The following is a 23,722-nucleotide window of genomic DNA, read 5'->3' as shown; positions in this document are numbered from 1 at the left end:
AGGCGCAGTATCTGTCAATTGTTTCTGTGGGATCTGAACCGCGCCGTAAGAGAAGGGAGGAATTGGTGGGAGAGAAAGTGGAAAGAGAGAGGGAGGAACCGTAGTGGAGGGCTACGGAGGAATTTCGACCACCTGGGGATCTTTAACGTACGCTGACATCGCACAGCACACGGACGCCTCTTCGTTTCGCCTCCATCGAAACGCAGCCGCCGCGGTCGGGTTCGAACCCGGGTACTCCAGCACAGTAGTCGGGCGTCTTACCACTGCACCAGCCCGGCGGGGTCTCCGCTGCCTCTGATTTATTTATAGGAAGGGAAAGGCGCGGTAACTGTCTCGCTTGTTTTCTGTGGACACCGCAACCGCGCCGTAAGGAAAGGAAGAAAGGTGGGAGAGAAAGAGGAGCCGTAGTGGCTGCCTCATGCGGACAGAAGAGAGAAGAGGGAGAGAAAGACGCCGCCGTAACGTCCACCACCTAAGCGGTGGCAGGTGCAATAAAACATAAAAATTCGGTGGCTGGCTAGCCCCCGCCGCAAGCGGCGCTGACCTATCGTCCCAACCCCGTAGCACCCGTAGGGCCAGGAACAGTCACCCTTCACTACCTCTCTCGACCTAAAACCCCTCAGAGAGAGAGAGAGAGAGAAAACTTTATTGTCGGGAGTAGTCTTAGTGGAAGAGCCAAGTGGCCGTTAGCTGGTGGCTTGCGGCGACTTCTTCAGCGCGGTTTACCGGGGCTCGCGTTGCGCAGTACTTCCTCCCAGGATTCAAAATGAGGGAGCTTAATTCCATGAGAGCCTTGGGAGGCGGGTTCTCTGAGCGATCCCACAGGATATAATTAAGGTCGGCTTTCTCTCCGCACTTAGTGCATGATGAGCTTATGCTGTCCGGAAATGTGTGAGTAAACCGCAGGGTTGGGGAAGGAGTTCGTTTATAGTTTCCTCCAAACAATTTCTTGTTGTCTTGTTAGTGATTTGTGTGTGTGGTGATGGGTATACTCTCCTAGAGAGTTTGAAGTGTTGTGTAAGGTCGCTGTATATGTGAGCAATCCTTCCATTTCAAGTTCCTCGGCATTAGGTCTCACCGCTCGGCCGACAAAACCTCGAGCGTGTTGGTGAGCAGCCTCATTGCCTCGGTTCCCTGAGTGGGCAGGTGTCCATGGCAGAATATCAAATACTGCCAGAAACATCCTCGCGGATATCAGACTCGACAGAAAGATATCCTCTCTCCTCCTCCGGCGGCGCCGCTCCTCCTCTCGCATTTCGACCGTGGCTCCACCTACGCGGTGCGCGACTAGCGCGCGCTCTCCGGAACAGGCGCCGGGCCGCCGGGCCCCGCCGCGCGCGCGCCGATCGAGGCAGAAGATGTCTTTCTTAGGCGGTGGTCAACGCGCCACATACATATTTAACGTAAGAGATGTGGCCCTCGAATGGACAGCATGGTAGCTTAGCTGTCGCATCCAAGTGGCCATTGTGAATTGCTTTAGTGGCCTCTGTGTACTGCTGGGACCATCTATTAAGATTGTACCAGGCTTTCACTCTTTTGCTCAGAAATTCCTGGTTTCTTTCATCGAACCGACTGCATTTGATACTACCGCGTCATGAAGCAACCTCGCTTGTGTATGGCAGTGGTTTTATGACTCTGTAGTGAGAACTTTGTGTATGTTTAAATAGTAGCACATTGTTTCAATAAAGCTTTGAAAAGTAAGCGCTCAGGTGCCAAATTCTCGCTTTAAAGTACGAAGTGTCTAAAGGTACGTCCGACGTATCCATTCGATTCTCGTAAAGATACGGCGGACGTCGATATGGCTCATGGCTATATGCACGTCGAACACGGCCACATTCCGCTTGCTACGCGTGAATGAATCTTATCCTATGATATATCAGCTAGCCGCAACTCTCGATGAGGTGCTACGAAGAGTGCATCCGCGTTCTAACATAGATCACGGTCTTCACGTACGGTTGTGTACGGCAAGCATCGCTGTCACGCACATAGCTGCAGGCGATGCTACGTACTGCACCAGCTCCACCAGCTGACATCGAGATACGCACATTCACGAGCAGCTTTCGCTTCGCACTAAACTATTACCTCGACCTGCCAGTAATGTAAGCGAGCTACTCCTAGCATTTACGCTGTCTTAAGTCCTGCATCGACCTCCGAAGATCTAGCGCCGGCACAACACACACACACCTCGCCGTGCAGAACATTCGGCAGTCCGAAGTATGTATGTGAAATGGCATTATGCTCGTTCCTCACATGCAGACCGAGGAAACAGGATGTTTCCAGCTAAATTCTTCGTTTAAATTCTACCTCAGAACCGTGGCAGAAAACATGCCGAATCTACTAGAGGCCTGCGCTGCTACTGCGGCGAGCTGCACATCGACTCGTTGAGGGGAAGACCTACTCCACACCGCAAGAGTGCACAACCGGAAAGCCGGAAGCGCGAGTGATCCGAATTCCCTGTGAACAGCAATGTTCTTTGGTATTTAGGGGAAGACTAGACTAAGTGCTTAGCCTGCATCTTTTTCTTGTCGTTGAATTTTGCGTACATGTAGTTTAAACCCCCGCATGCTCGAGGTTAGCGTGACCCGACTGAACGGCCGCGCAGCTTTGAAACGATCGGGATCGATATGCATGCATCGCCGGACTTAGGTACGCGGTAGAAAATGTGCGCTGCACATTTCGTTGCAGAAGCTGACTCTTGGAATTTTTCAGAGTGTGCCATGCAAGTGATCGTTGCTACAACCACGCATCGATGTTCCAACGGCTGGCCTACCCCGAGGCGCATAAATGTTCAACCGTGGACGTATCAATGATCGAAGAGAGTACACATTTTCACAATATTGGGCGCGAAATCGATAGCTACCAGTGCTCAGTGTTAGAGAAATTCTGCCTTGATCATGCGCAATTTAGTGTTTCAGGTGTGGTCAGTTTGAACAGTTCGCCTGTCAAGTTAGCGGCGTCAGCGATGGACCGGCGGAGCGATTTTCCACGCTACACCGCTGTCTTGCTAGAAAGCCTACCTAGGCGGCGTTTGACATTCAGCTGCTTTTTGTGGGCCCCGTAATTGAAAGCAACGCCTTCAGAAACACGGTAAATGTACAAAAATGTATTCTCTTCAACAGTTTCACTCCAGGCTGTCAAAGCAGGCGGACGTTGATAAAACATTTGAGCACTCCAGTCTTTAGAAATCTGTAGAATCGCTTTCAGTTTGTAAAATTATTGGAATAGGTCACTTTCTGATCGCTGGGACATAGACCCTCATGACAGCGCTGTCACGTGAATAAGGACCACACCAGACCGAAAGCTTGTCTCATATAACATAGCTAAACTTACAGCATTGTGTTGATTTTTATGGTGCATAAGCGACTAATGCTGCCATGCACCAAGAACAAGGTTTAATGTATTTATTTTGTGTGTAATGACTAAAATGTTCGTTAGGATGTAGCTTGTTTAGGAACATTTTAGGAAACCAAAAATGCAGGAAATTTGCACGTCTCTCCTAGAATCATGCTGGGATGGAAAGGGATCTGTTGCAAAATTGTACAAAATGTTTCCTCTTTTCTCGACTCTGGCGCACGTGTAAGATATGGTTTATTGTTAGTTCATCCCCACACTCCTTGCATACTGGTTTGTCCTCTTTCATAAGTATGAAGCTGTGTGTGAGGTGTGGGTATGTGTTTTGCGAAGATGACCTAAAATGGCCTCCATGTTGTGTTTTTGATTACTGCATGATTTCCATTCCTTAATGACAGGTTTGACAAGTATAGTTTGTAGTTTATTTCAATGTTTCAAAAATCCTGCCATTTCACTCTCACTTTTCTTTGTACAAGCTTCTTGTTATCTTCATGCAGCATATTCACCCTCTGTAATTTAGCATTGCGTCAAGGTAACCTGGTTATTTCTTTTCATCACCTTTCAAGACAGCTGTCCCGATTTCATAAAGTGTAGGGTTTCTGATTTCAGGAACGCCTTGGAAGTCATAGAAATAAATGAGATCCACAATCATGAGCTATCTAGGGTATGCATATACATGTCCATCGCTCAGTGGAATGGTGTCAGTATGCTGTTAGAACAGGCTTTGTGGTAACAGCAACCATTGTCTGAGGTGGTCCTTTAATGGGCATTTAAATGCTATGTAACTACAGGTACTGATAGAACTCTTGATCATGTTATGTGATGATGCGATCCTTGCATGCATATAGGTATACATTTCAGAATCTGCAGTGCACCACTTGACCATTTGCCACCAGTTTGTGTGAAAATGTATTTTTCATGCATGTTAACCAGTATTTAACAGATGACCCCTGTGCACAAGCCAAAAGTGCCACGAGCCAAATGTCACGAGGCCACACGACATGGCAGGAGCTGTTAAGTCAAGCTTACAAAGTTATATTTGAAATATGTTCTGGGACGTTTCAGCTCCAATTAAGAAAGGTTGAGGCTTACAGAGGTCTATGCCAGGTTGTCTATCACCTAACAGGGCAGCCTACGACCGTATGCTAATGAGTATATCTGAGATAACAGAGACATGAATTAAGGAATTAGTAATTATGTTTGTAGCAAAGGGCATGTAAATTAACGGGAATCCACAATGGGATCTGCAGACAAGAACCATTAACGCTGGCACACCATACCCTTACAGGTGGAGATTAGGAGTCTCCCTAATTTTTTTTCTGCTCTTAAGCTCGTCATTTCCTTTGTTCTTCCAGATGAGGAAGATGTGAAAATGATAGCATCGAAAATTCCAGAGACCATCGTTAACAAGGATGCTGATCCCAACAGCGTAAAAAGGAACTTCAGAAAAGATGGGTGACTAGTAATGCTGGCAACAGTTGAAGCTAAGTGGAAAGGCATGAAATTGAAATGCAACATATGCAGAGATATGTTGCGAGACGACCAGTCTGTGGTGTGCGACATCTGGCTCCGTTAGTTTCATCAAGTGATTGGCCAAAGCAGATGGGGTTTGTGGTTTTGTGATAAGTGCAGTGTAGTAGCATAGATATAGATGCCACCTTGCCCATTAATAATTGGAGTGGAGTAAGTGCATTGTTTTGTTTTTGTAAGATGTTCATGGTTTCCATGCAAACATTATGAGATTTTTTTCCTAGAGAATGTTTGCTGAAATGTGAATATAATGTGCAATAAAACTAGTGTTTTCTTGCTATTTACTTTTCCTTGTATACATTAGTTCTGTGAAGAAAACCACCGGCTAGAAGGAAATGTAATGGCATGCATTTTGATACTTCGCCCCGTTGTGCTGGCTCAGTAGTTAGAGTGCTTGGCTGCTGAACCGAAAGATGCAGATTTGGTTCCAGCCACAGCAGGGGCATTTCAATAGAGGCGAAACAATAGGCCATCATGCACCGTGCGGTGTCAGTGCATGTAAAAGAATCCCAGGTGGTCGAAATTATACCGGAGCCCTCAACTATTGTGTTCCTCATAGCCATAGTTATTTTGGGATGCTAAACCAGATATATATCACATCATACTCTGAGTAAGATGCTATTCATGGTCAGTTAATCATACACTAAATGATCAATTTTTTTCTGCATGGTACAGCAGCTGTTGTACAATTTTACTTTAGCCTTCATGAAGAATATCACACTGGCTCCACATGGCTTCCTGTTGACCCTTGATATGCGTCACAATCACACACCCGAGTATGTATTTGTCTAAGGGCACCTATGCATGCAAGGAGGGGACTGTTACTTTCCATTTGTCAGAACTGAAATGCACGATCCACATCATTTCTGTAATTTAACTGCCTGCTATTTGAACTGTCCAGCATTGATGCAAGTTTCAAAGAACTGCAATTAGCAAATTAATCCAAGCAGGAAACCATGCCAAGAACTGCTTCGGTTTCATTCTTAACAACTGTTTGAGAACTAAAATTAGCCAAATGTTGCAAAACATAGATGAGAGGTTACAAAATCTAAAAAACAATGCAGCCTACCTGTGGCATGTAGGGTTTCACATCCTAAAGTGACATATGTAGCTATGAAAAATACTGTAGTGGAGAGCTCCAGATTAATTTGACTGCCCGGGCTTTGTACTTTGCGTTGACATCTTGCAGGAAACATAAGCATTTGCATTTCACCTGCACCAAAGTGCGACTGCCATCACTGGCATTAAACATCACCACCTTGGGGCAAGTAGCCGAACGTGCCACTAAGATGTCGCAGCGTCTACGTACGTGCTATACACGTCAACCTTTTTAGCATTAAAGCTGTCACATGCATGGCAGATATTCATGTTCAGCTTTGGACTGACAAGTTTAAAAGTGTACTATTTGTGTTTGTCTAGCATGAAAAACAAAGGAAACTAAAGAAAAAAAAAACATGTTGAAAAAGCACTAGTCATTAACACATAAAGCATATTCGTTCCTTTATTAATGATAAAGTGGCCTTCAACAATAGTACAAAGCCTGAACATTTAGGAAGGTGCTGTGCCAGGCAGCTATTTTACAGAAACCTGAACCACTTCACCTGTAGTAATGCGCATCCCGGCGGTGTGGGCTGGGCACTTTTTTTTCGGTCCACTCCAACATGCAAAAACTGCATCATGTGCATTCCCGTTTTCCGAGTTTTGAGCACTGTAGTGCAGGCTAACAAATTGTCGACTTATTTTCGTCTGATTGTTGCACAGCGCGTGTAAATAAATTACCACTGCACCTAATAAACACTGACATGCACGTTCAACATCGCTGATCATAAACGGACACACTGATGTCCGTCCGGACATCGGCGCACTTATCACAGCACTCTTCGTAGTCTCACACAGCACTCTAGTAGGACGTAATCCGTACATCACAGCATCTCACGATAAGCACAAACCACACCTCCAACAAACACGAATGACGCGATGCTTGGGCTAGAGACATGCCGGCGGCACCCAGCTTTTTCAGCGCCGCTTGTATTGTACTACGTAGAACTTGCAGCACCAAACCTCAATGCGAGCAGAAAGCGATGCGTTACGTGACGCATCTCATCACAGATGGAAGTGACGAAACTTTGAAGAATCAAAACTACATAACGACCGTCGTAGAGGTTAATCCACATGATAACGAGGACCAAATGAGCGGGCGTGCGGGCCGCGGGCTGACCGTCAACACCGCGATTACATGCGCTTGCGCTCTGGTCGTGCTTGCCACCCTGCCGCGGTTCAACTCACGTAAACCTATCATCATGCCATCACGTAGTATATCACCCATTCTAGGCACTATTCTTGCCACTGCACTATTCTTTGTAATTTCACATTTGACGCATGCAGTATGTAGTACATACTATACTTCTTGCACCTCGCACGTACACCTCATACCAACTTCGATTTGGCTACATATGGCTACCATGTTGTTGCTACCAACGTTACTGGTTGCTACAACCACATCTGGGGATCTCGGATCCGTCCGGCTTTCCCGACGGATCCCAAGGCCCATATCGGAGAAAAATGCGCTGGGTCCGTCGGAAGAACCCTACCGATCGGGTCCGTCCGCCGTACCTCTGAAAAATATTTCCCGGATCCGTCCGTCGTATCCCGAAGAAAAACGCACCGGGTCCGTCGGACGTATACCTTTAAGACCATCGATCGGGTCCGTCCGACGTACCTTTAGCCACAGCCTTTAAAGTATGCTATGAAACCGCTGTATTGAACGCGCAGGTTGGAAGGAGGTCGACGATCGGACCCAAACAACCTGAGTCGACTGGAGGAGGGATCACAATATGCGAAATGATTGCGTAGACGCGGATAGGGAAGTACATAAAGATAAGTCCGTAAAACCATGGTCTGCAGGCCTGACGTCTCTTGCGTGGCCCAGTGGTTTGGTGGTCTGGCCTTGGGTTAGGGAGATGGCAAGTTCGAAACCCACAGGCATCCCCTGATCAGGTGGACGGTTTCCTCTGGCGAGCGCCTGGGAGAAAGCTTCCATCTCCCGTTGTGGCCTGCCGAGCCATCCACATCGTTTTGACCACCGTCTGAAAGGCGGTTTGGGTGTATGTTTGTGTGTGTGACGTCTTTGTGTTCGTCTTTCTGTGTATGCCGAGGCACCAATACTAGGGTTACTAAGAAAATGGCCACATATTGGGCTTTTGCTGCGCGAGCCGGACTGTCCCATAGGCGCAACTATTTGGGACCTATGACCCCTTTCCCAAGCATTTCACCCCAAAGAGCCGAGTGCCAGGGCGGAGGAAAGCTTGTACCCATTGAAAACTGACCCCCGGCGGCACCAGGTATCGAACCTGGTACCTCTCGAATGTGAAGCGGATGCTCTACCACAAGGCCACCGCTTCGATGGCCTTGCCCTCAGAAATGCTTGGGGCCATTGGTCCAGTGATCCGTTCTGCCATCGGACAACAATAAGCCCGCCTCGCGCAGCAAAAGCCCATTATGTGGCCGTTTCTTTGAACCAACATTTTTGGTCCATGGCCCCTTTTCCCAAGCATTTCACCTCAGAAGAGCCGAGTACCAGGCCGGGGAAAATCTTGTACCCATTGGAAACCGGTGGGTACCTGGCGGCGCAGGGGCTTGAACCTGGTACTTCTCGAATGCGAGGCGAATGCTCTCCCGGGAGGCCACTGCTTCGGCCTTTGACTTGAATTTGAAAGTGAACTAAACTGAACAATGTGTTGGCCATGAAGTGTCCAGGAGTTGATATGTACAAACCTGGGCTAAGCCAAGAGGCTATGGTTGAGCATATGCAGACCGCGTATTAGGAATGTATAGACCAAATGTCGAGTGTATATTGGCCACTGAGTGACGACTAGGGTTAACAGTATGTAAATGCCACATTCGGACCACGTGGTGGTAGCTTGCTGAGAACGTGTAGACAATGTGGTCACAGTGTGCGTAAACTACGTGCTGGCCAGGTTATGCATGTGGTGACCATGTGCTCAGCAATCATTAATGTGCAGACCATGCGGCGGCGGCGTGTTGGCCACCTTGTGTTGAGCATCCACTGCAAGCCACGGCTTTATTCTTCACTACACTGCAGCCACAGGATATGGAAGGGTGTGAATACTGGAAGACTTATCATAAAGCCGTCTTGTTCTAGAAAACTAGGAAATGTCTCTGATGCAAAATCGAGTAAACTTTCATCGAGATACAGTCGCTGTGCTCTCTGCGCAGCCTTTTCATGTTTCCTTGTAATAGTCTTTCTTGTTCTATAATCGTGTAAATTGTGCATTAAGCCATTTTCGTTTTCCGATGGAAATAGGACAATTCCCGGTTTAATCTAGCAATCGTGGTTTGCTACGTCACACCCATGCCCATCATCCTTCGATTGGCGACCTTGGTTTCCTCTCTTCTTTCATAGTATTCAAATATCAATATTTCTGTAACACCATATCATTGCATAAATATGCAGGAATCATATTATATTCCCTTAACAATATGTTCTGCAAGTTAATCCAGATGTGTACACAGCTTGCTTCATCGCCCTAGTGCAACTTTATTTACTCAGAAGAAAAAAAAAACGACGCCGTTAGATAGCGGCACAGAGTCTCACATTAATACAAGTTCTACAGAAGATGGACCTGCCGTGAAAAAAATTCTTCCTGGGAACTTCTTGCCACGGTTCACTGGAGCTCGTCGGGTGGTGTCAAGTTTCAGTGGCCACTCATAGCACGAGGCGGTCGACTCCTTCGGCATCGGGCTCATCTGTCACTGTCCTGCCAGCATCCGCAGCCTCCATGGCCATCGTCCCGAAATGCTGATTAGGTAAGAAAAAAAAGAGGGGGGGGGGGGGTGAGGAGAGACGCCACGCAGCGTCGGGACTATTATCATGGATGTATACTCCCACTAGAGGGAAACTGTCTTTCCCATATTCCTAATGATCCACGAGGCAATGAAGCTTCAGATGCAGCGGGTCCGTGCGCTCGTTCCCCTGGAACCTTTCTGTTTTCTTGAACAGCCTGAATATTCTACCACCCTACTACGGCTCACAGCAATACGAGACTATTAATGCGAGTAGAGCCGCATATATCACCCTCCGGCGAAAGGCCTATCCAAAACAGAACGCGTCCTATGGCGCCTTCAAACCAATATGTTGATCTGCCCAGCTGTAGTAAAACATTTTAAACCAAAACTCAGTGGGCAGTGCCAACACTGTGGTGATGTAGCAGATGTATATCACATTGTCTAGGCCAGCCAACGAAATCCCAAACTATCCCTTATTCCCCGCCTCGCACGAGAGGGCTTGGAGGCGACGCTGCTCAGCAGCAGCTCCGGACTAGAGGAACCATGAGCTCTGGTCGAAGGGGCTCGATCGGCGGCTTCGACCGATGATTCACCCAGGCATAAGGACGGCGTCTAGTTCAGTGGTGCCCACGGGCATTACTCTGTTTCGCTACCCAATGTAATTGTTTTCACCACCCCTCTGTGTTGTGCTCCGGTCTCCGGTTGCGTATTAGCAAACCATATCCCGTAGGAGCACTCGAGCAGACGACGCTCTGGCGCGTGGATGGATGGATAGAATGTAGGAGCGTCCTCTTTGAAACGGGGTGGTAGCAGTAGCTATCATGCTAATTTTTCTACCTATATCTTAATTATTGATTTAGATTGCTTAACTAAACCATCATTTTATTTATTAAATTTTTGTTTCTACCATTACTAACATTATGTCACTTCTCTGCTTTTAAGCCACCAATCTTCCAGTCGTTTTTTGCTAGTTTCCACCGCCGGTTTATTCATCCGGCCACTGATATCTCTAAACCCCAGAGCTTCAGGAAGAGTGACTGCGCCTGCATCAACTTCCGGATGGACACCATTACATTCGAGTATAATAGGCGATGCGCAAAACGCCGACAACGCCGCCTGTCGCCAAAGCCGCAAAGCGTAGGCGGGCTCGGTCGGGCGCTGTTCGCGTCAGCGTCTATGCGCGCACGTCGTGTTTTCGTCTTTGGTCGCAGTTTAACGGATATAACGCCGCTGTCAACATTTAGTAATGTCCGGGAAGAATTGCTGCGCAGTTGGTTTTTCGAACTCACATAAAATCGTGCCAGGAACACGTTCGTATAAGTATCCAGTTATGTTCCACGAGAACGACGGCTGCCGTGAATCGTGGCGTTCGACGCAGAAAGCAAGCAAACTCACCGAATGACATTCGTTCAGGTTAATGTCATTTTTTTCTACGCGCTGCTACACGACCAAAGCTAATGTCATTTCCAAATTATGGTAACTGCGATTGATATGCAAATGCTGGTGAGCCTTCAATATATATGTTGCTAAGATGTCTGCGCTGTAAACGTAAGCCCCCTTTCAATTGACATTCATGTCGTGCTTCCCTTGCAACAACCTGTTGATTAGGATTACCAATTACGAAGTTAGCGGCTGTGTCGGCGGCGTTTGTTTACGAAAGGGCATGGAAGGTGCGCACGTCTGCGCTTGACTGCGAAACGCGTACGAGTGTAAACAACCTACAATTTGCGCTCTAAAGCAAGTGTCACGAGCAATACGTAAAATATGCAGTATCTAGTGTACTGTCCGACGGCGCTTTTATAAAACCTTCGACTATCGCCCTACGCCGAGGCATACTACAGCCCCATTGACTCCCGTAAGTTTTCGCATGATCGTTCGCTCGGCGTATTAAAGCCCGTCGAAAAATGCCAGAGCTTGACCTCATCAAGAAAGCATACGGCAAATTCGTAACGCTTGCCACATCAGATATCGCGAGCTTACCGCAACCGTGGCCCGCGAAAGCGGCTGACGACGGCCGGCGCTCTGGCCGTGTGCTGGGCCCTATAGTCGTCGCCAGGCCTAAACGCCTAAACGGTTTCATATCAATGCCGTAGCTGCAGAAGCGCTTTGGAAATAGTAAATTTTATATTCATAAAACTGCTTTAGTATCAGCTCAATTGTCTCACAAATTGTCTTAGTAAACGGAAGGTGTAACTTCGACGACGTCTTAGCAACGGAGCTTGAGAACGAAATCGGATGAGCTGCATCACACCTGCGGCAGCTGCTAATGTCAGCAGAAATTTGCTTTCCATAATCTCGTTACATAACAGCGATCCTCAGTAAAGAAAATTTTTTTTAGATTCCTTCCTCAAGTTAGGTGCGTATTATTTAAGATCAACATAGCGTGCTTTTCTGAAGGTGGCGAAAGAAATGTGCCGTGTCGGCGACTCGGCGCCGACAGACCGCGGCAGCAGGAGCGAGCTGTTCCGCCCGCGCTGAGTGCGGTGGCTACGGGTTGGCTGGCAGCTATGGGTGCCAGTTCTTTTTTACGATGCTATGTGGCATATTTCACATAGATGACTAGCAGCAAAATTTTACGAGCCCCTTTGTATTTAATGCAGGTGGCACTTTTGTAATTTATTTTGGGTGTATCTTCTCACCGAGTCTCGTGTGTAGAGATAACCTATTTCCTCGTTGATCGCATTCGGATGAGCAAACTCATTCGGTACCTAATGTCATTTTCATCAGATGTCATTATATTTTCTCGTGTAGCCGCAAACAAATATCATTTTGAACGAATGTCATTCGATGGAAATGGCATTAAATTTTCCTTGTGGCAGGGCTGAGTGATAACTATGTTTTCAGTGCTTTCTGCTTCGCATTGCACCTTTCGTGTATTGTCTGGCAAGATTACGAAAACATAACATGTCGCCGCACTTGCTATCCAGACTAAGGGCTCTAGAACTGGTTATAAAGTGCACTGTAATTCTGCAGTTTGGCGCGAGGGTAATACGAATGAAATGAAGATGATACTACAATAATAAATAGGATGTAAAATTTAACTCTATAACCTGTGATGCAGCTTTTCAGATAATTCCTCTGCTGATATTTCACTCCCCCTTGAAAGTATCTACCCAATCTGCCTTTTTGACGACGGACGGGAAATCCATGCTGTACAGGCCATGATAAAGCACAAACATAAAAAATCTGGACTCTTGGTACAGGAGCCCAAAATGCGCTATTTTTCTAATGTTCGGAATGCTGGTTTGCAGGCTCGCTGGCTTTTTTTGCGGTCGCACCGGTACGAAACAGTCTGCAGTTTCGACGATTCTGCCTAGTTTGCTGTAGCGATATATTGCATGTAAACGAAGCAAACGTGTATCATTAAGCAAATAAAGAACATTGTTTCATAGGCCAAGGAATGAACGAATTGGCGTGGCGATGTAATGAAAGCGGGGAACTCAAAATGAGCTCTGCTTTGTACGCAACCTTGTTGACGCTCGTCTTCAGCAGACACTTGATGCATTGGAGGCGATGTAGTCCCAGACGGCCATGATATCGAACACATGTCCACTATTATACAGTGCGATCCCCTTGCGCACGCTGTCACTGCGGAAGAGTCCGCGAGACGCGCACAAACGGCTGATCGCACGCGCGCACCACGGCCCCGCTTGCCGCATGGGGCCCGCCTCGGGTTCCGACGGCCGCCGCTACGCGGCTTTCAGTGGCGCCCCTATAGGCGCTGCGCATGGCGTATAGGGTCAATTGTTTCACTGAGTTACCACATGCAGCACATGCGTCAGCTCCATTGTTAAATTTCTTTTCGCGTGATTCCTCTGAACAGCGCCACCTGGCGACAAATAGTGGATTTATTGTCTAAAGGAATAAGAACGCATTTAAAGTCCACCGTTCCCGTCATTTTGGTGACGCAATATTAACACCACCCTTCTCTGTACTGATGCCACCTAAACATCTGTTCGAATCCTGTATTGAATATTTTAATACTTTTTTTTGCAATTGCCTTGCAATTATATCCTGCCTTCAGTGCAATTACATTCCCTTAAGCAATTACATTCCCCATAACCATTTCCTGCCTCAGTGAGTGTATGTTACCTTTAGGTTGCGTTCACAGACATCTTTCAGCAACAATCGCCATTTAACTCGCTGCAAGCATTGTCTGCTCCAGTGCGCCTACGGGTGCGTACGCTACTGTTCTTGTCTGCCGGCCTTTGTCCGCGCAGACCAGTGTGTACTCGAGTTCGTCCGCTCCGGGTCGTACCTGAGAGCGCAGCTCGAGCCTGTCGATCGGGATCCAACGATCCGCAACAGGCGTGGTTGCCCACTCTCTCTCAAAGGAACCCTTTGGTCACCGCGAGAGAGAGATCACAGCACGCCCTTGCGTGCTTGCGGCGCGCACTCCACTTCGTGCGCGCAGGGGAGCCTTGCTCCTCGCGCGCTCCTGGGACACTGAGTATTTGTGTGTATGTGCGTTTGTATATATTTGTATGTGTGTGCGTGGTCCGCTGGAGGATGGTGTTTCAATAAACGTCTCCTTTGTGAACTTGGAGGTTTGTGTCCTGGCAGCTCTCCTTCCTGTGGAGGTTGAGTGCGCGCTGCGGTGTTTCAGTGTGCGCGTGGTGACGGCTGATCGGGGCTTCGGCTCGCGTGGTTGGTGGCCGATGCCCACGTAGAAAACTACAGACCTCATGAATTGAAATATGAGCAAACGAATTAAACCGCGCGCAGCATGAATGACATCCGCCGCAGATGACAAGATTTTATTGAATGAAAACCTGAACATATACAGCACTGCTGATCTCCGCTTCGAGTGCACGATAGCACCTGTTTGCAAGTGATAAGGAGTCTCATTCGAATTTCGTGTCCAATATGTTCTCGTGCTTGCGTTTCAGCTACCATGTACGCGTTCTTAGAGCTCTTTGCGCGCGTTCGGCGGCTAGCCGCGTCGCCGTACAAAAAGTGCGTGCTTTGTAACTGCACATACATACATACATACATACATACATACATACATACATACATACATACATACATACATACATACATACATACATACATACATACATACATACATACATACATACATACATACATCATACATACATACATACATACATACATACATACATACATACATACATACATACATACATACATACACACACACATACATACATACATACGAGTATCTCAAATTCTTTGCGAAAACGCTTAAATTGCTCAGCTCAAGTTTTATATCAGGTAGTATCGCAATTTTCCTTGAAACTTTTTTTCTTCCCCTTTTACGTCGATGGGTCATTACTTGATAAGTGTCGTGACCTATTCACTGTTTTCCATGTGCAGGCGCTACACTGACGTCAATCTCCTGGTTCTACGTGCTTAAAGAGTCCGCGGCGGCCGAATGGAGACCGTTAGCCTTCTTACATTTTAGGATTTCATTTCTCTTTTTGTGTAGCGGCGCATCTACGCGTGAGTAATAATAAGCATGGCTTACGAAGCAATGTTGGTCATCCCACTTTCATAGGCCCTATTTATTAGGAAGATGCCTCACAGCCTTTACATATGAGGAGACAGTGTGAGCGACGACGGAGGCAGAAAGATGCTTAGAGAAAACATAGCCAAGAGTGGCATTCAAAATTCATCTATAATGGCCGAAGTTAGGATATCAATTTCTTCGCCAGCTTGACCGAACACCATTCTGTCTTTGGCTTTCGTCATTTCGAAACAATTACTTGCACTAGCATGTAGGACAAGGCCACGAAACTCGTGCTTCGCTCTGTCGTCCCTTCGCTACCATGTGATCCAGTCAGTCAAAAAAGTTTGTTCTTGCATGGCCCGTTCATTTCGACAATCGAACCAGAGGACACGTGGCGTCGGCACCAAAGGTTAGGCGCGCTAGCGCATCTCGACGCACAGATCGGTCAGCGACCACCGGTGCCACTGCAAAGCAACACTAAAAAGGCCAAGGCGCCGTCCAACCGCAGGCTTGCACTTAGCTTCGCTCTTGGCATTCGCTCTTGGCAGCTAAATGGTATTCAATTCTGCCTCTATCTTGCGTGTTTGTGTACTCATTCTTTTATTTATTTATTTACACATACTGCAGCCCCGGCTGGGGCTGTTGCAGAAGTGGGGTTAGGAGGAAAAATGTTCATGAAACGACAAGTTACGAAAAAAATCTTAACATGTTTGCATACATAATATGGCACGACACTGAAAAAAAGAAAAAAAAAAAAGAGAATGGACCAATACACAATAAGCACAACACAAAGAAGAAAAATATGTGGCGTCGGTGGCTGATAAAAATGTGCACAATGGAAGAGACCGAGATGTGACAGGAATGTTTAATTGTACGGGGAGGGGGGGGGGGGAGCTGTATTTTAAAATTTGAGGTGAAGTATAGCTTTAGGTTAAGGCTATGATGACTCCTAGTTGATCGGGGAATATTGGGGATAAAGTATTAGGTGCTATGTGGTAAACTCAATTATCGATGCAATGCAATACCTTCAATGAATCCATGTGACGGCGCACAGACGGGACGGTTTGATTCAAGGTGGACGCGGCGCAAGAAAGTGAGAAAAGGCGATCGTAGCGATGATATATGAGCCTCATTGCTGTTCTTTGAATCTTCTCGATAATGTCAACTTCATAATTTCATTACTTCTTTTTTTGTTTGGCTTCGTCATCAGGACCTATTGTGACGTCCTTGCCGGGGAAATTATGTTGACGCCACTACCTATTGCGACGTCTCGCTGGCACATCTCGCAGAATCTTGCTGAAAAATTTCGCGGAATTTCGTAGGCACATCTCACAGACGCGAGATATTTAGCCTAGGAAGGCTTTCGCCTTAAAATGCGTCTATGCGGGCCCTCGCAGAGTTCTTCCTACGTTGCTTTTCGGGGGCACCAGCAATCAGGGTTTGCGCTTTCGTGGCTCGATCCCGGTCATGACTGAGCGCGTCTTAAAATCGTTACCTCACGTAGGCGTCATCGCGGTCTCAGCCTAGACTTTGACTTCGCTGATGAAACAACGATTACATAACCAGATATTTGTGGCATCTGCCTGTCACGCGCAAAGGCACATTTTCCTCGGAATGAGCACGAGCCCGCTTACCTGCGAGTTCTTGAAAGCTGTGTAGAGGGTGAAGAAGACGTGCAGTGACTGGATCAGCTTGCCCTTGTACACCGGGATGTCCATCAGCACTGCATAATTCGAAAGCCCGCGCTCAATTCGGGCGCTCAATATTGCCACATTTGTTGCCACGTATCTTATTGGGGCAAAACGGAACAGCCGCATGTGCGATGCCAGTAAGTCCTCGAAGCTGCTTGTTGTTGTTTATCAAATAACATATGGCGCATACCCACACAGGAGGATCGGCCAAGAATTGGGCTGCAGAGAGAGTTTTAAGTGTATATTTACATCTCTGAAAAGAAAACCGTTGGAGAGGAAAAGAAACAAAAATTTGAAGTAAAAGAAATAAAAAGTGATAACACAGACGAGCGATTGACACTGGGATGTCTCGAACGAGTAATATTTTAAAAATGTAGCAAGACAAACGATTTGATTCCGGTAAGAAATCTTTCTCGGCGGTGAAAACAGACCTGTGACTGTGACCAAGGATGGTGGCGCCAAATGATAATAATAACGGGCTACATAGACTGAGGCCAAGAGGTTTCAATGGATTTTCCAACAACCCTCCTCTCAACGTGGAGAAGCGGTGGAAAAACAATAAAAAAATGAATTCTGCTCATCGCAAGATGCGCAGGCGGGAGAAAGCAGACCTGAAGATAGAAATTTAGGGGTGGGATACTGCAGCGCAGCCTTGTTAGAGAGACCTGAAGTTGTCGCGAATCGCATAATTTCCTACTCCAAGATTATTGTCACGTAGTGGTGACAATGCCGTTGGCAACAAATGAGGAGGCTTGAACGTCGCTTAAATGAACTCTTTATTGGGATGACTTGCGCCCCCAAAAGAACTAAGAAACTCGGCGGCGGCGATACCAACAAACGTTCACTCTGGTCGTCGAACAAAGAATACCCGTCGCACTGTCAAAGCTCAATTTAAAGGCGGCTAAGAAACATCGAGATAAAGCCGCAAACAGTGAATAATAATAATAATAATAATAATAATAAACATTAGCTGTGGCTTAGCTCTGGTTAAGCCTGAGTGATTGCGAAAGCAATACCTCCCTGGCTGCGCTTCGCTCTGCTGGTGGTTTGGCATGGCTTCGCCTTTTATGCAACTAAAGGATTTACTCTGGACACAACATGGTTTCGACTGTTTGTTTATTCCAATGAACACATTATTTCCAGTGCTATGGAGTAATTTCGACCACCTGGGAATCTTTAACGTGCGCTGACATCGCACAGCACACGACGCCTCTTCGTTTCGCCTCCATCAAAACGCAGTCGCCGAGGTCGGGTTCGAACCCGGGTACTCCGGCACAGTAGTCGGGCGTCTTACCACTGCACCACCCCGGCGGGGCACGCGGGGTCTGCCTGGACTGCTTGATTATAGGAAGGGAAAGGCGCGGTAACTGTCTCACTTGTTTTCTGTGGACACCTCGCTCGCCATTCTGCGGCATAGGCACGTTGTTTAGCCAACCGCTCTTGCCTTTCTTCATCTGTCTCCTCGGCACAGCGCCGGCGTTTGCGCGCAGCACGTCGCTCCAGCGACGCCTTGTACAACTCCTCAGACATGACTAAGCGGAGCGTGCCTGCGGCGCCCCGTTTATGGATGGATAAGGCTGAACCCTTTGAATCGGGCGGCGGCGCCACAGGCCGCCTAGCCGTGAATAGTAATATATAGTGTGGACCTATTCTTGCCTTCCTTTCAGCCACCAATCAGCTAACCTTCGTTTGGTTATTTCTACCCTTTTAAAGTCTATTTTCCCTTCATTATCCTTAAACCCCAATGCTTTGGCTAAATCTGGCCCATTGCCTTGAACTATAGGGCGGAGCCCTTTACAGGAAATTATTAAGTGTTCAGGCGTTTCCTCATCCTCCCCACACACCCTGCACAGCGTGTCTATCTCTTGGTACTTGACTCGGTAAGTCTTAGTCCGCAATACTCCTGTCCTAGCCTCGAACAATGGGCTGCCCCTAGAATTATCGTAAATGTTTTCTTTGGCTATTTCTTGCTTGAACGTTCGGTACATTTCTAATGCTGATTTAGTCTCCATCCCTGTTTTCCACAGACCCCTCTCTGTTTCCTTAACCTTTTTCTTAATTGATAATTCCTGGCTGGTCCCCCTACTGCTGTCCAAATATTTGCTTGCCAATTTTCTTGTCCGCCTTCTCCATCTTGTGTCAACATTCCTCATGTAGAGGTAGCTGAAGACTTTCCTAGCCCACCGCTTTTCTCCCATTTTTCTCAATCGTTGCTCAAATGCTATCTTGCTGCCAGCTTCCCTGCTCTCAAAAGAAGACCATCCCAGGTCACCCTGCACACCTTGGTTTGGCGTATTCCCATGAGCTCCCAAAGCAAGCCTACCCACCCCGCGCTGTTTAATTTCCAACCGTGCTCGGACCTCTGATCTCATACACAGGACTGCGTTGGCAAAAGTCAGACTAGGAACCATCACCCCTTTCCAAATCCCTAGCACCACTTCATACCTATTGTAATTCCAAAGCGCCCTGTTTTTCATGACGGCTGCGTTTCTACTTCCCTTAGCTGCCACATATTTTTCATGCTCCGTTAGGTATTCAGCTCCAGTATTTATCCACACCCCAAGATACTTATACTTATCCACTACTTCCAGCATGTCCTCCTGTATCCTATGTTCGCCGGCCTCATTATCATTAAAAATCATGACTGCCGATTTTTCCTTGCTAAACTGCAGACCTAACTTATCTCCCTCTGTACCGCAGATATCCATCAACTCCTGCAAATCTACCCTGTTGTCAGCCATCAGTACTATATCATCCGCATACATTAGTCCTAGTAATGACTGTGGGATAAATTCTCCTTGCTTGAATAAAGAAAGGTTGAAGCCGAGTCCACTCCCCTCTAGTTTAGCCTCTAATCCTTGCAGGTACAGCATGAACAACAAAGGTGACAGGGGACATCCTTGTCTAAGCCCCTTCTTTACCTCTACAGGCTTGGACACCTTTTTTTCCCATTTTATTAGCACTTGGTTATCCTTATAAATATCTTTTAAAAGATTAGTTACTCCGCTTTCCACACCTAACACATCCAGAATACTCCATAAGACTTCTTGAAGTACACTGTCATAGGCTCCTTTGATATCTAGAAAAGCTAGCCATAGGGGTCTGTGTTCCTTTTCTGCTACCTCGATACACTGTGTCAATGAGAACAGATTGTCCTCTAACCTCCTTTGTTTCCGGAAGCCATTCTGCAGCTCTCCCAGCACCCCCTTGCTCTCTACCCATGCCTGCAGTCTGTCCTTTATAATCTGCATCACCACCCTGTAGACCACTGATGTTACTGTTATGGGACGGTAGTTGCCTATGTCAGCTTTGTCCCCCTTTCCCTTATATATCATGCTCATTCTACTTAGTCTCCATTCATCAGGAACTTTGCCATCCATTAACATTTTGCTCACCACCTCTCTTAACGTTTCCTTAGACTTTGGGCCCAACATCTTTAATAACCTAACAGGAATACCATCTGGGCCTGCTGATGTGCTACTTGGTACTCTCTTCTCAGCCCTTTCCCACTCTCTTTGTCCAATTGGAACAATTGCACTAACCGGTCTATCGTCCTCTACTAAGGCACCTACTACATTTCTTTGTTCTTTAAACTTTTCTGACATCGTTAGTCGTATATGCTCTATTGCCTTTTCCCCTTCTAGCCGAATACCTTGATCTGTAACAATAGACCTCTGCTCTAGGCTAGTCTTATTACTCAGGGAATTCAAGTGTTGCCAGAATTTCTTAGCTGCATTTTTATCCCTTTTGTTTACTTCTGACAGCCACTGGGAACCTTGTCTTCTAATTTTCTCATTGATTAAGTAGGATGCCTCCCTTCTACATTTTATGTATTTATCCCATTTTCTCTCAACGTCTGCTTCTGGGTCTCCCCTATGCTTAGAATATCTGTGTTCCCTGGAGGCTTCCTGGCGTTTCTCTATGGCCTTCTTCACCTCCCCATCCCACCAGCTCTTTGGTTTTCGTCTTGTCCTTTTTTTCCTGACTCGCACCTTAGCCAACTCTAGCCCAAACAGTCCCATTAACTTTGTGTATGTCCACTCTGCTTTCTTATCCTTAGAGATTACTGCTTCAATTTGGGTGCTTGCTGTTTCTATTTGCTGCTCCGAGTAAAAGATCCCATCTGGCTGGTCATCATGTTTCATTCCTGAATTAGTTTTTATTCCAAAACTCATCTTGATACGTTTATGATCACTGCCTAGACTCCTGGCACCATGTTCATCTATGTTCATGACCCTTAGCCTATCGTACATCCTGTGTGACATTATCGCATAATCTATTGTCGAATGCAGACTCCCTACCTCCCACGTTATGACCCCGTCACACTTCTCAGTACTGTTACAGACAACTAAGTCGTGTCTTTCACACATATCCAGCAGCATGGTACCTGTCGAGTCTGTGTATCCATCTATATCTTCTATATGAGCATTCATGTCCCCTACCATAATTATTTCGCATCCTCTTCCTAGCTCATTAATGTCACCTGCTATACATTCTACCATTTTTTTGTTTTCCTCTTTGGCAGTTGCTCCTGTCCACAGGTATACAAAGCCAAGGAGTGTTTGCTCCCCTGCCACTTTTCCTTTTAGCCATAAATGTTCCTTACATTCCTGTTTGACTCTTTGCCAATTTGTACTTTTATGGATGAATGCCCCAATTCCCCCTCCCTTTCTGCTGCCCTCTGTTCTGTTGCAGTATTCCCATGCATAATCAGGGTTACAGGGTGGTTGCTCCATGTCCCGAAGATGCGTCTCCACAAATACATAAACCATTAACTTCTCCTGCCTAAGCTGCTCTTCTATTTCCTCCCATTTTAGCCTATTCCTGCCTCCTTGCATGTTAATATACCCTATGTCTGAATTAATTTGGCTCTTGCGCTTATGCCTGTTGCTTCTCCTATGGCTTCTATGTTTCCCTAGTCTATGTTCGTCCTCTTGGTCGCCTTTGTTTAAACTGGTGGCTTCAGGGCCCTGGGCCCTCCTAAAAAAGCTGTTGCCTGGCGGCCTATCCTGCCTCCTACCCTCCTACCGGTGGCCCGGCTGTAGTGGATGCCTTCTCGTGCAAACGGGTGGAGGCCGGCCTCGTACACATCCCTGTTAACCTCCATTGTGGTGTACCCAAGTCGTCGGCTTAGGCTCCTAATGACCCGGTTGGCTTCGACTACTCTCCCCTCTGTTCTGCTGGACTGCCCTTCTACTTCCGGGATTGTGCATACAGTCACGTGTACTTTCTCAGAGGCCTCCTTTATGTTATTTATACCTACTTCTAACTGCCTCCCGAGATTCCGGCTCGTCCCCTTCAAGACATCATTGAGTCCAGCATGGATGATGACCAGGGTTTCTACATCCCTGTTGTTCCCTACCACCTCCTGGGCTTTGGTCATCGCTTCAACCATACCTTTCCCCGATTGGGCCTCCACCTTCAAACGCCTGTCACCCTTCACTGTTGCTAGGACAGCTTCCTCAAACCTTGCTACATTTGAGTCCCCCACCACCAGAACTCTCCTACGATCCAGCCTTTCATCTCCAGCTTGCGCTAACTGCCGCCCGGTTCGCTCTCGTTGGTTCTCCTGTCGTAGCGGCGTTTCACCTTTCTCGCGCGATTCCGGGCTTGTCGCTAGCACTCCCGCGAACTGTTTTGCTACTTCGCTGTAGCATCGTGTAGCCGCCTCTTGCGACTCCACCGCCACCGGGTGATCTTCTCTGCCCGCCTCCTTTCCATCTCCGTCATCATGAGGGGTCTTAACGCTGGTCTCATCCACCCCCTGACTTTGCTCCGACCCGGGGTCTTTCGCTGTCCGCGCCATAAGCGCCTTCACCTGACCTTCCAGCTCGGCTCGCTTTTGTTGTTCTTCCCTGAGCTGAGACCCTATCTCCTCTAGCTGGTCGGTCTTTGCCCCTTCCATCCTAACGAGCTCTACTGCCTGTGCCTCCAGCGCCATCCTTTTCTCCCTCTCAACCTTCAGGTCCCTCCCGAGCTCCTGAATCTTTACGGCCCATTCACCCTCCAGCCTCAGAATGGTCTCCTTAAACCTAACGCACAACTTGCACGAGAAACTAGTCTCCCCCGCGTCATCTAAGCTTTCAAAACCAGTTTCATCCATGTAGCACCAGCGCCTGCACTCGTCACATTGCACCAGCTCCTCGCCTCCCATGTCTTCCTTAACTTTACGACCCATAGGCAGCCCGCCCACCTACCTAGGGAAAATCGGTTACCTCCGCTTTCCCTGGTCCTATGATTGAAATTAGTGCTTTAACGCATGCAGGAGAATACGCTTTCAAAGCTAAACAATAAATATAAAAGCGCACTTAGCTTCGGACGACGTCGCTGGCAAATTCCCTCGGAGTCCCCAGAAGTCTGCACGTGGTCCGCACGACCTCACATCACGACCTCACACGACCTCTCCTAGCGCGCGCCCTCACGCGGCGGGCCGAGGAGGCCGGCACGTGGTAGCCGCCGCGCCGAGCGAAGGAACGACTACGGCTGAAGAGACGAGTTGGAGTCCCTGCTCTCTCTTGTCGTGACGTCAAGCTGTCACGTGGTCGTGCGCCGCAGCTGTGCCGGAACGATGGAACGACCTCCACCGACGGCAGAAAAGTGCTAGCAGTATTGCTTTCGCAATAATAATAATTCGTTCACAGGAAGGGGATGGCGCAGTATCTGTCACACTTGTTTCTGTGGACACCTGAACCGCGCCGTAGGGGAGGTAGGAAGGTGGGGGTGAAAGTGGAACGAGAGAAAGAGGAGCCATAGTGAAGGGCTAGGGAGTAATTTCGACCACCTGGGGATCTTTAACGTGCGCTTACATCGCACAGCACACGGACGCCTCTTCGTTTCGTCTCCATCGAAATAGCACAACCTGGAATTGCAG

The 23,722-nt window shown here is 47.5% G+C and overlaps 2 protein-coding genes across 3 annotated transcripts in view; both read right to left on the bottom strand.

Annotated features, from left to right (window-relative positions):
* Positions 1-9,427: 9,427 nt before the first annotated feature.
* The window catches only part of IFT46 (intraflagellar transport 46), an 85,106-nt gene continuing 70,811 nt past the window's right edge, over positions 9,428-23,722 (bottom strand). The window contains exons 8-9 of one of the 2 annotated variants that reach the window (XM_084604904.1): positions 16,795-16,883; positions 9,428-9,700 (exon numbers count right to left, since the gene is read on the bottom strand). In XM_084604904.1, coding sequence (XP_084461030.1) covers positions 9,608-9,700; positions 16,795-16,883 — 182 coding nt within the window. In that variant the 3' untranslated portion in view covers positions 9,428-9,607. The remainder of the gene's footprint in view (positions 9,701-16,794; positions 16,884-23,722) is intronic. The other variant, XM_084604905.1, reaches the window with a different exon arrangement.
* On the bottom strand, positions 21,628-22,991 carry LOC146190172 (uncharacterized). The gene has a single exon (XM_084604901.1). The coding sequence runs from the start codon at positions 22,952-22,954 to the stop codon at positions 21,800-21,802; it is 1,155 nt and encodes a 384-aa protein (XP_084461027.1). The 5' UTR covers positions 22,955-22,991; the 3' UTR covers positions 21,628-21,799.

This window comes from Amblyomma maculatum, chromosome 5 (assembly GCF_055883805.1).
Source record: "Amblyomma maculatum isolate TAMU_Amacu chromosome 5, ASM5588380v1, whole genome shotgun sequence".
In the NCBI taxonomy this organism is placed as follows: Eukaryota; Metazoa; Arthropoda; class Arachnida; order Ixodida; family Ixodidae; genus Amblyomma; species Amblyomma maculatum.
Note: the sequence above shows the minus strand (reverse complement) of the source record. Positions and strands in the feature narration are given on the sequence as shown.